This window comes from Balaenoptera musculus, chromosome 20, assembly GCF_009873245.2.
Source record: "Balaenoptera musculus isolate JJ_BM4_2016_0621 chromosome 20, mBalMus1.pri.v3, whole genome shotgun sequence".
Taxonomy (NCBI): domain Eukaryota; kingdom Metazoa; phylum Chordata; class Mammalia; order Artiodactyla; family Balaenopteridae; genus Balaenoptera; species Balaenoptera musculus.
Genome location: NC_045804.1, coordinates 20,070,674 through 20,084,122, shown reverse-complemented (window position 1 = coordinate 20,084,122; position 13,449 = coordinate 20,070,674). Strand labels below are relative to the sequence as shown.

General features: G+C 41.3%; 3 protein-coding genes and 1 pseudogene across 3 annotated transcripts; all 4 read left to right on the top strand.

The window, feature by feature from the left end:
- LOC118886672 overlaps nt 1-261 on the top strand; it is an 83,966-nt pseudogene extending 83,705 nt beyond the window's left edge.
- Nucleotides 262-3,401: 3,140 nt separating this feature from the next.
- LOC118886364 (keratin-associated protein 9-3-like) lies at nt 3,402-3,833 on the top strand. The gene has a single exon (XM_036835987.1). The coding sequence runs from the start codon at nt 3,402-3,404 to the stop codon at nt 3,831-3,833; it is 432 nt and encodes a 143-aa protein (XP_036691882.1).
- A 3,155-nt stretch (nt 3,834-6,988) lies between these two features.
- On the top strand, nt 6,989-7,420 carry LOC118886363 (keratin-associated protein 9-3-like). The gene has a single exon (XM_036835986.1). It carries the CDS (start codon nt 6,989-6,991, stop codon nt 7,418-7,420), a length of 432 nt encoding a protein of 143 aa, XP_036691881.1.
- A 3,155-nt stretch (nt 7,421-10,575) lies between these two features.
- Nucleotides 10,576-11,007, top strand: LOC118886362 (keratin-associated protein 9-3-like). Its single transcript, XM_036835985.1, has one exon. It carries the CDS (start codon nt 10,576-10,578, stop codon nt 11,005-11,007), a length of 432 nt encoding a protein of 143 aa, XP_036691880.1.
- Nucleotides 11,008-13,449: the final 2,442 nt, after the last annotated feature.

Genomic DNA, 13,449 nt, shown 5'->3' with positions numbered 1-13,449 from the left:
AGCCAGGAGGGAGGCAGTGGAGCTGCGAGCTGCCGCACCAGGTGGTGCCGACCTGACTGCCGCGTGGAGGGCACCTGCCTGCCTCCCTGCTGTGTGGTGAGCTGCACCCCCCCGTGCTGCTGCCAGCTGCACCATGCCCAGGCCTCCTGCTGCCGCCCATCCTACTGTGGACAGTCCTGCTGCCGCCTAGCCTGCTGCTGCCAGCCCACCTGCTGTGAGCCCACTTGCTGGCAGCCCACCTGCTAAAAGCCAGGTTGCTGATTTTCAACTTGAAAGTTCAACTTCCAACTCAATCCATGAAGTAATTATCTCTTCAACCACCCCTGGACACTAACAAGTTCTTGAACTTCAATTGACTTTTTCTGAGGGGTTACCAAATATTTGGACTTCACAGACTTATCTGATTCCATTCAATACTAGAAAGATCTTGATCTCTCCACTAAGGCCACCAAAATACAAATTTGACCCAAGAAATGGGAAAACAAGTTTGCCTTGGGATTGACCTTCAGCAAGCCTCCTCTCCACAGCCCAGTGCTGCCAAAGCTGAGGGAGAACCATCTGTCCTTCTCAGACACATTCACCTCCTAAACTCCACCGTCTTGCAACTTTCACTTCCTATGAAAGGGGAATAATATACCAAGGTCTAATAAATTATACATATTTGGTACGGCAAACGTATCTCTTTTCCTTCATTGAGTGTCGCCAAAAAGATTCTAATCTGACTTTGATATCCCGTGGTACTCCTCTTACACCATGTTAGGATACATGATCAAATCCAGGGGAGGTTAATCCCCATAAAGAGCACAAACTAAAAATATCTGAGGGTTTATTGAGGGAAAGGTATTCCATGCTCATGGCTGGAAGAATTACTATTGTTAAAATGTCCATACTACCTAAAGTAATCTACAGATTCAATGCAATCCTTATCAAAATTCCAATGGCGTTTTCCAGGATATAACAAACAATCCCAAAATTTCTATGGAACCACAAAAGGCCCTGAATAGCCAGAGCAATCTTGAGAAAGAAGAACAAAGCTGGAGGCATCTCATGCTCTGATTTCAAACTACACTACAAAGCTACGGTAATCAAAACAGCATGGTACTGACATAAACGCAGACATATGCACAAATATGGAATAGAATAGAGAGCCCAGAATTAACCCTCACATATGTGGTCAAAAGATCTTCAACGGAGGTGCCAAGACCATTCAATAGGAAAGGGCAATCTTTTCAACAAATGGTGTGGGGAAAACCAGATGTCCACATGCAAAAAAATGAAGTTGGACCCTTATCTCAAAACATCTACAAAAGTTAACTCAAAATAGATCAAAGACTTACATATAAAAGCTAAAACTATAAAACTCGTAAAAGAAAACACAGCGGAAAATCTTCGTGATATTGGATTTGGTAATGATTTCTTGGATATGACACCAAAAGAATAGACAATGAAAGTTAAAAAATAGGCAAACTGAACTACATCAAAATTAAAAACTTCTCTGCATCGAAGGACACAACAAAATGAAAAGGCAATCTACTGTATGGGAGAAGGTATTTGCAAATCATATATCTGATGAGGGGTTAGTATTCCACAATATATAAAGAACTCCTGCAACTCAACAACAAAACAAGAACAACAACCACAAAAAACTGGGCAAAGGACATGAATGGACATATCTCCAAGGAAGATATACAAATGGCCAAAAAACCCATGAAAAGATGCTCAGGACCACTCATCATTAGGAAAATGCAGACCAAAACCACAGTGACATACCACCTCACATCCATTTGAATGGCTACTCTCAAGTAACTCAAAGTGTTGGCAAGGACATGGAAAAATTGGAACCCCTGTGCACTGCTGGCGTGAATGTAAAATGATACACCCACTATGGGAAACCGTATGGCAGTTACTCAAAAAATCAAAAATAGAATTACCAGATGATCCAGCAGTTCTACTCCTAGGTATATACCCCAAAGAATTGACAGCGTGGTCTGGAAGAGATATTTGTACACTCATGTTCCTGGCAGCACTAACCGCAAATAGCTAAAAGGGGCAAGCAGCCCAAGTGTCATCGAGGGATGAATGGATAAACAAATTGTGGAACAAGCGTACAATGGAATCTTATTCAGCCTTAAAAAGGAAGGAAATTCTGTCATATTCTACAGTGTGGATGAATCTCGAGGACATTACGCTAAGTGAAATAAGCCAGTCACAAAAAGATAAATACTGTATGATTCAACTTACACGAGGTACAAAAAGAGCAGTCAAATTCATCAAAACACACATTAGAATGATGACTGCCAAGAGCTTGGGGAAGGGAGAATGGGGGAGTGGTTGCTTAATGGATATAGAGTTTCAGTTGTGTAAGACAAAAAGAGTTCTGGAGATTGATTGCACAACGATGTGAATATGCTTAACACTAGTGAACTGTACACTTAAAAATGGTTAAGATGGTAAATTGTATGTTATGTGTATTTTATTACAATGAAAATGTTTTTAAATAAATAGGTATAGGTGACCCCAACTTTACTAAGCAAGACAATATATGTGTACATACACTGGTTTATGTTTGCACAAGCAGGGAGAAATGTGTCAAAGTACGTGCACCAAAAGTATTAATATTGATTATCTCTGAAGTACTAGTCTTGGAAGGGATGTGTATGTTTTGGGGAAAGGAGGAAGAACATTAACTTTTCTTTATATGCCTGCCTACTGTTTGACTTATTAAAATGTGTATTTATTACTAGCATATCACGTTTAATTTAGTAGAGTCAGGAAACAATCCACGAGAAAAGTCATTAAGGGTTTCAGTTGGGAATATGTACATTGATAACAAAAATACTTGTTCGAGTTCTGAGGATCCTGTAACTTGCACAAACGGAACACAGAAAAGCATACTTCTTCTGATGTTGATGAATCAGGTGATAGCTCACGTTTTGATGACACTAATGGTAGCCATTCCAAGTCAAGACAAATTGTTTACGAAATCATGATCCTTAATTGAATGACCAGTTAGGAAGAGAATGTTCAGTTTAGATAAACTCTGCCTCAAGGTTGTCAAAGGACATTTATGACAAAGCAAGCCAGGGCAATGGTTGGCCCAAGTCTAGACTATCATGTGACTTCCATAATGAGCCTTGGCTTGATCCAAAGGGCAAAGAAGAAACATAATGAGATTTAATTGAACAATGACCCAAGCAGTCCATTGAAAATGCTATTTATAACCTTAACAACTCAGGTATTAGCCAGTCAGAGACTGACTTCGCAATGGTATCAAGGAAAAATGCTAAATGTTAGGGAAATACACGGCTCTGCAGGATATATAAAAGGCCAGACGTAGGAAGTGCAGCCAAAACTCAGAGACTTCTCTTAACAAGTCAACTCTCAACCTAACTCCTGACACCATGGCCTGCTGTTCCACTAGCTTCTGTGGATTTCCCATCTGTTCCACTGGTGGGACCTGTGGCTCCAGCTGCTGCCAGCCAACCTGCTGCCAACCCGGGTGTTGCCAGCCAACCTTCTGCCAGACCAACTGCTGCCAGACCAGTGGCTGTGAGACTGGCTGTGGCATTGCTGGTAGCATTGGCTGTGGCCAGGAGGGAGGCAGTGGAGCTGCGAGCTGCCGCACCAGGTGGTGCCGACCTGACTGCCGCGTGGAGGGCACCTGCCTGCCTCCCTGCTGTGTGGTGAGCTGCACCCCCCCGTGCTGCTGCCAGCTGCACCATGCCCAGGCCTCCTGCTGCCGCCCATCCTACTGTGGACAGTCCTGCTGCCGCCTAGCCTGCTGCTGCCAGCCCACCTGCTGTGAGCCCACTTGCTGGCAGCCCACCTGCTAAAAGCCAGGTTGCTGATTTTCAACTTGAAAGTTCAACTTCCAACTCAATCCATGAAGTAATTATCTCTTCAACCACCCCTGGACACTAACAAGTTCTTGAACTTCAATTGACTTTTTCTGAGGGGTTACCAAATATTTGGACTTCACAGACTTATCTGATTCCATTCAATACTAGAAAGATCTTGATCTCTCCACTAAGGCCACCAAAATACAAATTTGACCCAAGAAATGGGAAAACAAGTTTGCCTTGGGATTGACCTTCAGCAAGCCTCCTCTCCACAGCCCAGTGCTGCCAAAGCTGAGGGAGAACCATCTGTCCTTCTCAGACACATTCACCTCCTAAACTCCACCGTCTTGCAACTTTCACTTCCTATGAAAGGGGAATAATATACCAAGGTCTAATAAATTATACATATTTGGTACGGCAAACGTATCTCTTTTCCTTCATTGAGTGTCGCCAAAAAGATTCTAATCTGACTTTGATATCCCGTGGTACTCCTCTTACACCATGTTAGGATACATGATCAAATCCAGGGGAGGTTAATCCCCATAAAGAGCACAAACTAAAAATATCTGAGGGTTTATTGAGGGAAAGGTATTCCATGCTCATGGCTGGAAGAATTACTATTGTTAAAATGTCCATACTACCTAAAGTAATCTACAGATTCAATGCAATCCTTATCAAAATTCCAATGGCGTTTTCCAGGATATAACAAACAATCCCAAAATTTCTATGGAACCACAAAAGGCCCTGAATAGCCAGAGCAATCTTGAGAAAGAAGAACAAAGCTGGAGGCATCTCATGCTCTGATTTCAAACTACACTACAAAGCTACGGTAATCAAAACAGCATGGTACTGACATAAACGCAGACATATGCACAAATATGGAATAGAATAGAGAGCCCAGAATTAACCCTCACATATGTGGTCAAAAGATCTTCAACGGAGGTGCCAAGACCATTCAATAGGAAAGGGCAATCTTTTCAACAAATGGTGTGGGGAAAACCAGATGTCCACATGCAAAAAAATGAAGTTGGACCCTTATCTCAAAACATCTACAAAAGTTAACTCAAAATAGATCAAAGACTTACATATAAAAGCTAAAACTATAAAACTCGTAAAAGAAAACACAGCGGAAAATCTTCGTGATATTGGATTTGGTAATGATTTCTTGGATATGACACCAAAAGAATAGACAATGAAAGTTAAAAAATAGGCAAACTGAACTACATCAAAATTAAAAACTTCTCTGCATCGAAGGACACAACAAAATGAAAAGGCAATCTACTGTATGGGAGAAGGTATTTGCAAATCATATATCTGATGAGGGGTTAGTATTCCACAATATATAAAGAACTCCTGCAACTCAACAACAAAACAAGAACAACAACCACAAAAAACTGGGCAAAGGACATGAATGGACATATCTCCAAGGAAGATATACAAATGGCCAAAAAACCCATGAAAAGATGCTCAGGACCACTCATCATTAGGAAAATGCAGACCAAAACCACAGTGACATACCACCTCACATCCATTTGAATGGCTACTCTCAAGTAACTCAAAGTGTTGGCAAGGACATGGAAAAATTGGAACCCCTGTGCACTGCTGGCGTGAATGTAAAATGATACACCCACTATGGGAAACCGTATGGCAGTTACTCAAAAAATCAAAAATAGAATTACCAGATGATCCAGCAGTTCTACTCCTAGGTATATACCCCAAAGAATTGACAGCGTGGTCTGGAAGAGATATTTGTACACTCATGTTCCTGGCAGCACTAACCGCAAATAGCTAAAAGGGGCAAGCAGCCCAAGTGTCATCGAGGGATGAATGGATAAACAAATTGTGGAACAAGCGTACAATGGAATCTTATTCAGCCTTAAAAAGGAAGGAAATTCTGTCATATTCTACAGTGTGGATGAATCTCGAGGACATTACGCTAAGTGAAATAAGCCAGTCACAAAAAGATAAATACTGTATGATTCAACTTACACGAGGTACAAAAAGAGCAGTCAAATTCATCAAAACACACATTAGAATGATGACTGCCAAGAGCTTGGGGAAGGGAGAATGGGGGAGTGGTTGCTTAATGGATATAGAGTTTCAGTTGTGTAAGACAAAAAGAGTTCTGGAGATTGATTGCACAACGATGTGAATATGCTTAACACTAGTGAACTGTACACTTAAAAATGGTTAAGATGGTAAATTGTATGTTATGTGTATTTTATTACAATGAAAATGTTTTTAAATAAATAGGTATAGGTGACCCCAACTTTACTAAGCAAGACAATATATGTGTACATACACTGGTTTATGTTTGCACAAGCAGGGAGAAATGTGTCAAAGTACGTGCACCAAAAGTATTAATATTGATTATCTCTGAAGTACTAGTCTTGGAAGGGATGTGTATGTTTTGGGGAAAGGAGGAAGAACATTAACTTTTCTTTATATGCCTGCCTACTGTTTGACTTATTAAAATGTGTATTTATTACTAGCATATCACGTTTAATTTAGTAGAGTCAGGAAACAATCCACGAGAAAAGTCATTAAGGGTTTCAGTTGGGAATATGTACATTGATAACAAAAATACTTGTTCGAGTTCTGAGGATCCTGTAACTTGCACAAACGGAACACAGAAAAGCATACTTCTTCTGATGTTGATGAATCAGGTGATAGCTCACGTTTTGATGACACTAATGGTAGCCATTCCAAGTCAAGACAAATTGTTTACGAAATCATGATCCTTAATTGAATGACCAGTTAGGAAGAGAATGTTCAGTTTAGATAAACTCTGCCTCAAGGTTGTCAAAGGACATTTATGACAAAGCAAGCCAGGGCAATGGTTGGCCCAAGTCTAGACTATCATGTGACTTCCATAATGAGCCTTGGCTTGATCCAAAGGGCAAAGAAGAAACATAATGAGATTTAATTGAACAATGACCCAAGCAGTCCATTGAAAATGCTATTTATAACCTTAACAACTCAGGTATTAGCCAGTCAGAGACTGACTTCGCAATGGTATCAAGGAAAAATGCTAAATGTTAGGGAAATACACGGCTCTGCAGGATATATAAAAGGCCAGACGTAGGAAGTGCAGCCAAAACTCAGAGACTTCTCTTAACAAGTCAACTCTCAACCTAACTCCTGACACCATGGCCTGCTGTTCCACTAGCTTCTGTGGATTTCCCATCTGTTCCACTGGTGGGACCTGTGGCTCCAGCTGCTGCCAGCCAACCTGCTGCCAACCCGGGTGTTGCCAGCCAACCTTCTGCCAGACCAACTGCTGCCAGACCAGTGGCTGTGAGACTGGCTGTGGCATTGCTGGTAGCATTGGCTGTGGCCAGGAGGGAGGCAGTGGAGCTGCGAGCTGCCGCACCAGGTGGTGCCGACCTGACTGCCGCGTGGAGGGCACCTGCCTGCCTCCCTGCTGTGTGGTGAGCTGCACCCCCCCGTGCTGCTGCCAGCTGCACCATGCCCAGGCCTCCTGCTGCCGCCCATCCTACTGTGGACAGTCCTGCTGCCGCCTAGCCTGCTGCTGCCAGCCCACCTGCTGTGAGCCCACTTGCTGGCAGCCCACCTGCTAAAAGCCAGGTTGCTGATTTTCAACTTGAAAGTTCAACTTCCAACTCAATCCATGAAGTAATTATCTCTTCAACCACCCCTGGACACTAACAAGTTCTTGAACTTCAATTGACTTTTTCTGAGGGGTTACCAAATATTTGGACTTCACAGACTTATCTGATTCCATTCAATACTAGAAAGATCTTGATCTCTCCACTAAGGCCACCAAAATACAAATTTGACCCAAGAAATGGGAAAACAAGTTTGCCTTGGGATTGACCTTCAGCAAGCCTCCTCTCCACAGCCCAGTGCTGCCAAAGCTGAGGGAGAACCATCTGTCCTTCTCAGACACATTCACCTCCTAAACTCCACCGTCTTGCAACTTTCACTTCCTATGAAAGGGGAATAATATACCAAGGTCTAATAAATTATACATATTTGGTACGGCAAACGTATCTCTTTTCCTTCATTGAGTGTCGCCAAAAAGATTCTAATCTGACTTTGATATCCCGTGGTACTCCTCTTACACCATGTTAGGATACATGATCAAATCCAGGGGAGGTTAATCCCCATAAAGAGCACAAACTAAAAATATCTGAGGGTTTATTGAGGGAAAGGTATTCCATGCTCATGGCTGGAAGAATTACTATTGTTAAAATGTCCATACTACCTAAAGTAATCTACAGATTCAATGCAATCCTTATCAAAATTCCAATGGCGTTTTCCAGGATATAACAAACAATCCCAAAATTTCTATGGAACCACAAAAGGCCCTGAATAGCCAGAGCAATCTTGAGAAAGAAGAACAAAGCTGGAGGCATCTCATGCTCTGATTTCAAACTACACTACAAAGCTACGGTAATCAAAACAGCATGGTACTGACATAAACGCAGACATATGCACAAATATGGAATAGAATAGAGAGCCCAGAATTAACCCTCACATATGTGGTCAAAAGATCTTCAACGGAGGTGCCAAGACCATTCAATAGGAAAGGGCAATCTTTTCAACAAATGGTGTGGGGAAAACCAGATGTCCACATGCAAAAAAATGAAGTTGGACCCTTATCTCAAAACATCTACAAAAGTTAACTCAAAATAGATCAAAGACTTACATATAAAAGCTAAAACTATAAAACTCGTAAAAGAAAACACAGCGGAAAATCTTCGTGATATTGGATTTGGTAATGATTTCTTGGATATGACACCAAAAGAATAGACAATGAAAGTTAAAAAATAGGCAAACTGAACTACATCAAAATTAAAAACTTCTCTGCATCGAAGGACACAACAAAATGAAAAGGCAATCTACTGTATGGGAGAAGGTATTTGCAAATCATATATCTGATGAGGGGTTAGTATTCCACAATATATAAAGAACTCCTGCAACTCAACAACAAAACAAGAACAACAACCACAAAAAACTGGGCAAAGGACATGAATGGACATATCTCCAAGGAAGATATACAAATGGCCAAAAAACCCATGAAAAGATGCTCAGGACCACTCATCATTAGGAAAATGCAGACCAAAACCACAGTGACATACCACCTCACATCCATTTGAATGGCTACTCTCAAGTAACTCAAAGTGTTGGCAAGGACATGGAAAAATTGGAACCCCTGTGCACTGCTGGCGTGAATGTAAAATGATACACCCACTATGGGAAACCGTATGGCAGTTACTCAAAAAATCAAAAATAGAATTACCAGATGATCCAGCAGTTCTACTCCTAGGTATATACCCCAAAGAATTGACAGCGTGGTCTGGAAGAGATATTTGTACACTCATGTTCCTGGCAGCACTAACCGCAAATAGCTAAAAGGGGCAAGCAGCCCAAGTGTCATCGAGGGATGAATGGATAAACAAATTGTGGAACAAGCGTACAATGGAATCTTATTCAGCCTTAAAAAGGAAGGAAATTCTGTCATATTCTACAGTGTGGATGAATCTCGAGGACATTACGCTAAGTGAAATAAGCCAGTCACAAAAAGATAAATACTGTATGATTCAACTTACACGAGGTACAAAAAGAGCAGTCAAATTCATCAAAACACACATTAGAATGATGACTGCCAAGAGCTTGGGGAAGGGAGAATGGGGGAGTGGTTGCTTAATGGATATAGAGTTTCAGTTGTGTAAGACAAAAAGAGTTCTGGAGATTGATTGCACAACGATGTGAATATGCTTAACACTAGTGAACTGTACACTTAAAAATGGTTAAGATGGTAAATTGTATGTTATGTGTATTTTATTACAATGAAAATGTTTTTAAATAAATAGGTATAGGTGACCCCAACTTTACTAAGCAAGACAATATATGTGTACATACACTGGTTTATGTTTGCACAAGCAGGGAGAAATGTGTCAAAGTACGTGCACCAAAAGTATTAATATTGATTATCTCTGAAGTACTAGTCTTGGAAGGGATGTGTATGTTTTGGGGAAAGGAGGAAGAACATTAACTTTTCTTTATATGCCTGCCTACTGTTTGACTTATTAAAATGTGTATTTATTACTAGCATATCACGTTTAATTTAGTAGAGTCAGGAAACAATCCACGAGAAAAGTCATTAAGGGTTTCAGTTGGGAATATGTACATTGATAACAAAAATACTTGTTCGAGTTCTGAGGATCCTGTAACTTGCACAAACGGAACACAGAAAAGCATACTTCTTCTGATGTTGATGAATCAGGTGATAGCTCACGTTTTGATGACACTAATGGTAGCCATTCCAAGTCAAGACAAATTGTTTACGAAATCATGATCCTTAATTGAATGACCAGTTAGGAAGAGAATGTTCAGTTTAGATAAACTCTGCCTCAAGGTTGTCAAAGGACATTTATGACAAAGCAAGCCAGGGCAATGGTTGGCCCAAGTCTAGACTATCATGTGACTTCCATAATGAGCCTTGGCTTGATCCAAAGGGCAAAGAAGAAACATAATGAGATTTAATTGAACAATGACCCAAGCAGTCCATTGAAAATGCTATTTATAACCTTAACAACTCAGGTATTAGCCAGTCAGAGACTGACTTCGCAATGGTATCAAGGAAAAATGCTAAATGTTAGGGAAATACACGGCTCTGCAGGATATATAAAAGGCCAGACGTAGGAAGTGCAGCCAAAACTCAGAGACTTCTCTTAACAAGTCAACTCTCAACCTAACTCCTGACACCATGGCCTGCTGTTCCACTAGCTTCTGTGGATTTCCCATCTGTTCCACTGGTGGGACCTGTGGCTCCAGCTGCTGCCAGCCAACCTGCTGCCAACCCGGGTGTTGCCAGCCAACCTTCTGCCAGACCAACTGCTGCCAGACCAGTGGCTGTGAGACTGGCTGTGGCATTGCTGGTAGCATTGGCTGTGGCCAGGAGGGAGGCAGTGGAGCTGCGAGCTGCCGCACCAGGTGGTGCCGACCTGACTGCCGCGTGGAGGGCACCTGCCTGCCTCCCTGCTGTGTGGTGAGCTGCACCCCCCCGTGCTGCTGCCAGCTGCACCATGCCCAGGCCTCCTGCTGCCGCCCATCCTACTGTGGACAGTCCTGCTGCCGCCTAGCCTGCTGCTGCCAGCCCACCTGCTGTGAGCCCACTTGCTGGCAGCCCACCTGCTAAAAGCCAGGTTGCTCATTTCAATTGCCCAGGACACAGTATCTCTGAACAACTTATCCTCTCAACCACCCATTGGTAGACAACTAACAAGTTCTTAGGCTTCCATTTGGGTTTTTGTTATGGGAGCTACCAAGTATATGAGTTTTATCTGATTCCATTCTGCAATGAGTATCTTGACTTTCCTCTATGGACACAGAAATGGTGCAAACCACCTGCTGATCCTCAAATTGCTTTGAATATACTACTGATTTTCATGCAAGATTGAAAATTGCTGACATATTGTGTAATTTATCCTTGTGAACTGTCCACAAGCTTATTTTTCCCCGCTTTATAATCTATTTTTAGCTTCTGTTTACCTGAAAAATTTTCCAACATCAAAGGCACCAGAGTATAGCCAAGTGACATCTTCACATGTCCCTGGAGAGAATAGAAGCCTTTCACCCAACAGTCAGTTTTTAAGAAGGAGACTAGACTTTTCCATATTTCAACATTTGATTCCATTCTCCCCTTTTTTGGTTAAGAATGATCTCGCCTACTTGCTATTTCAATTATATCTGTGATACACTGTCTCCTGTCATTTCTTAATAAATGTTATATACTGGGCAAAGAAACCATGGTCTTTGTTTCTACTTGTACATAAAATGGGTTAATTTCTTATAATTCAAGAATTCCTATTTGAAAGAAATACATTTGCTTCTTTTTAAAAGACTTAAGTCATATATAGTGTAATCATTCACTCATTCATTTCTTCAGTAAAAATTTATTGACCACCACTTCTAAAGCAGGAACTATGGAGGTGAGAAAGATGAAGAACTGGGGGTTTCCTTGGTGGTGCAGTGGTTAAGAATCCGCCTGCCAATGCAGGGGAGAAGGGTTCGAGCCCTGGTCCGGGAATATCCCACATGCCACCGAGCAGCTAAGCCCATCCGAGCCACAACTACTGAGCCTGCATGTCACAACTACTGAAGCCCTTACGCCTAGAGCCCGTGCTCCGCAACAAGAGAAGCCACTGCAATGAGAAGCCTGCACACCACAACGAAGAGTAGCCCCTGCTCGCCACAACTAGAGAAAGCCCATGCAACAATGAAGACCCAATGCAGCCAAAAATAAATAAATAATAAGTAAATAAATAAATAATTGAAAATAATTTTTAAAAGAAAGATGAAGAGTTAATTCTTATCCTTGAGGACCTTACTATCCAAAAAGAAAAAGTATATATGTGAAAGTAGTTACATAGAATATGACAAGATAAATTGTATTCTTCTAGCAGTTGATAGAAGAAAACTCCTTCTCTCTTAGCGATAGATGCTTTTGTGGCCACTATTCCTTGACAGTGAACTTTCAATAGGTGCATCCACATGGGACAAGTGTATTGGCAACCCCAAAAGGATAAGAAATGATTACACATGAAACAAAGAGAGGAACACTTTTTACTCCATAAAGGGAGTCAGGAGAAAAAAAAGACGAGCGATCTAGTCAGGAAGTTATGAATATTACTCTATTATCCCTCCCCATTAAGTTACCAAACTCACAGAATCCTTGGGTATGGATCAACTTTCCTGTGAAAACCAGTGAAAGAGCTAAGTATCCTGTCTGAGTTGATTCAAGGGAAGATGGAAACAGCCCAGAAGCCAGATGGAGCAAGGGAGACCACAAGAAAGTAATGCCTTAGGAACTTCCCAGAAACTGTGGGAGGGAATTTGTATAGTCAATGCTGTGGAAAGCAACATCTTGGGTTACTTAGACTGCAAAGATACAGAAGTGCTAAAGACAGGATTTCAAAAGGAAGAGATCACTTGGGACCAGGCAGGGGGTATCCGGGGGGAGCTTCAGGGAAGCCTCTCACGAGGGAGGTAATCTTTGAAGTGGGTCTTCAGCGTCATTCTAAATGGAAAGAAAAGTGTTACTTAAACACCTTGTCAGTCATATCATTTGCAAATATTTTCTCCCATTCAGTAGGTTGTCTTTTCATTTTGTTGATGGTTTCCTTTGCTGTGCCAAACCTTTAAGTTTATTTATTTGTTTATTTTTGTTTTTATTTCTTTTGTCTTAGGAGACAGATCCAAAAAAATATTGCTATGGTTTATGTCAAAGAGTGATCTGCCTACGTTCTCTGCTAGGATTTTTATAGTTTCCAGTCTTACATTTAGGTCTTTAATCCATTTTGAGTTTATTTTTGTATATAGTGTAAGGAAATGTTCTCATATCATTCTTTCACGTGTAGCTGTCCAGTTTTACCAGCATCACTCATTGAAGAGACAGTCTTTTCTCCATTGTATATTTTTGCCTCCTTTGTCGTAGATTAATTGATTGTAGGTGCATGGGTTTATTTCTGGGCTCTCTATTCTGTTCCTTTGATCTATGTGTCTGTTTTTTGTGCCAGAACCATGCTATTTTGATTACTGTAGCTTTGTAGTATTGTCTGAAGTCAGGGAGGGTGATACC

Coding starts and splice junctions, on each gene's coding strand:
- LOC118886364 (XM_036835987.1), top strand. CDS start 3,402: ATGGCCTGCTGTTCCACTAGCTTCTGTGGATTTCCCATCTGTTCCACT.
- LOC118886363 (XM_036835986.1), top strand. CDS start 6,989: ATGGCCTGCTGTTCCACTAGCTTCTGTGGATTTCCCATCTGTTCCACT.
- LOC118886362 (XM_036835985.1), top strand. CDS start 10,576: ATGGCCTGCTGTTCCACTAGCTTCTGTGGATTTCCCATCTGTTCCACT.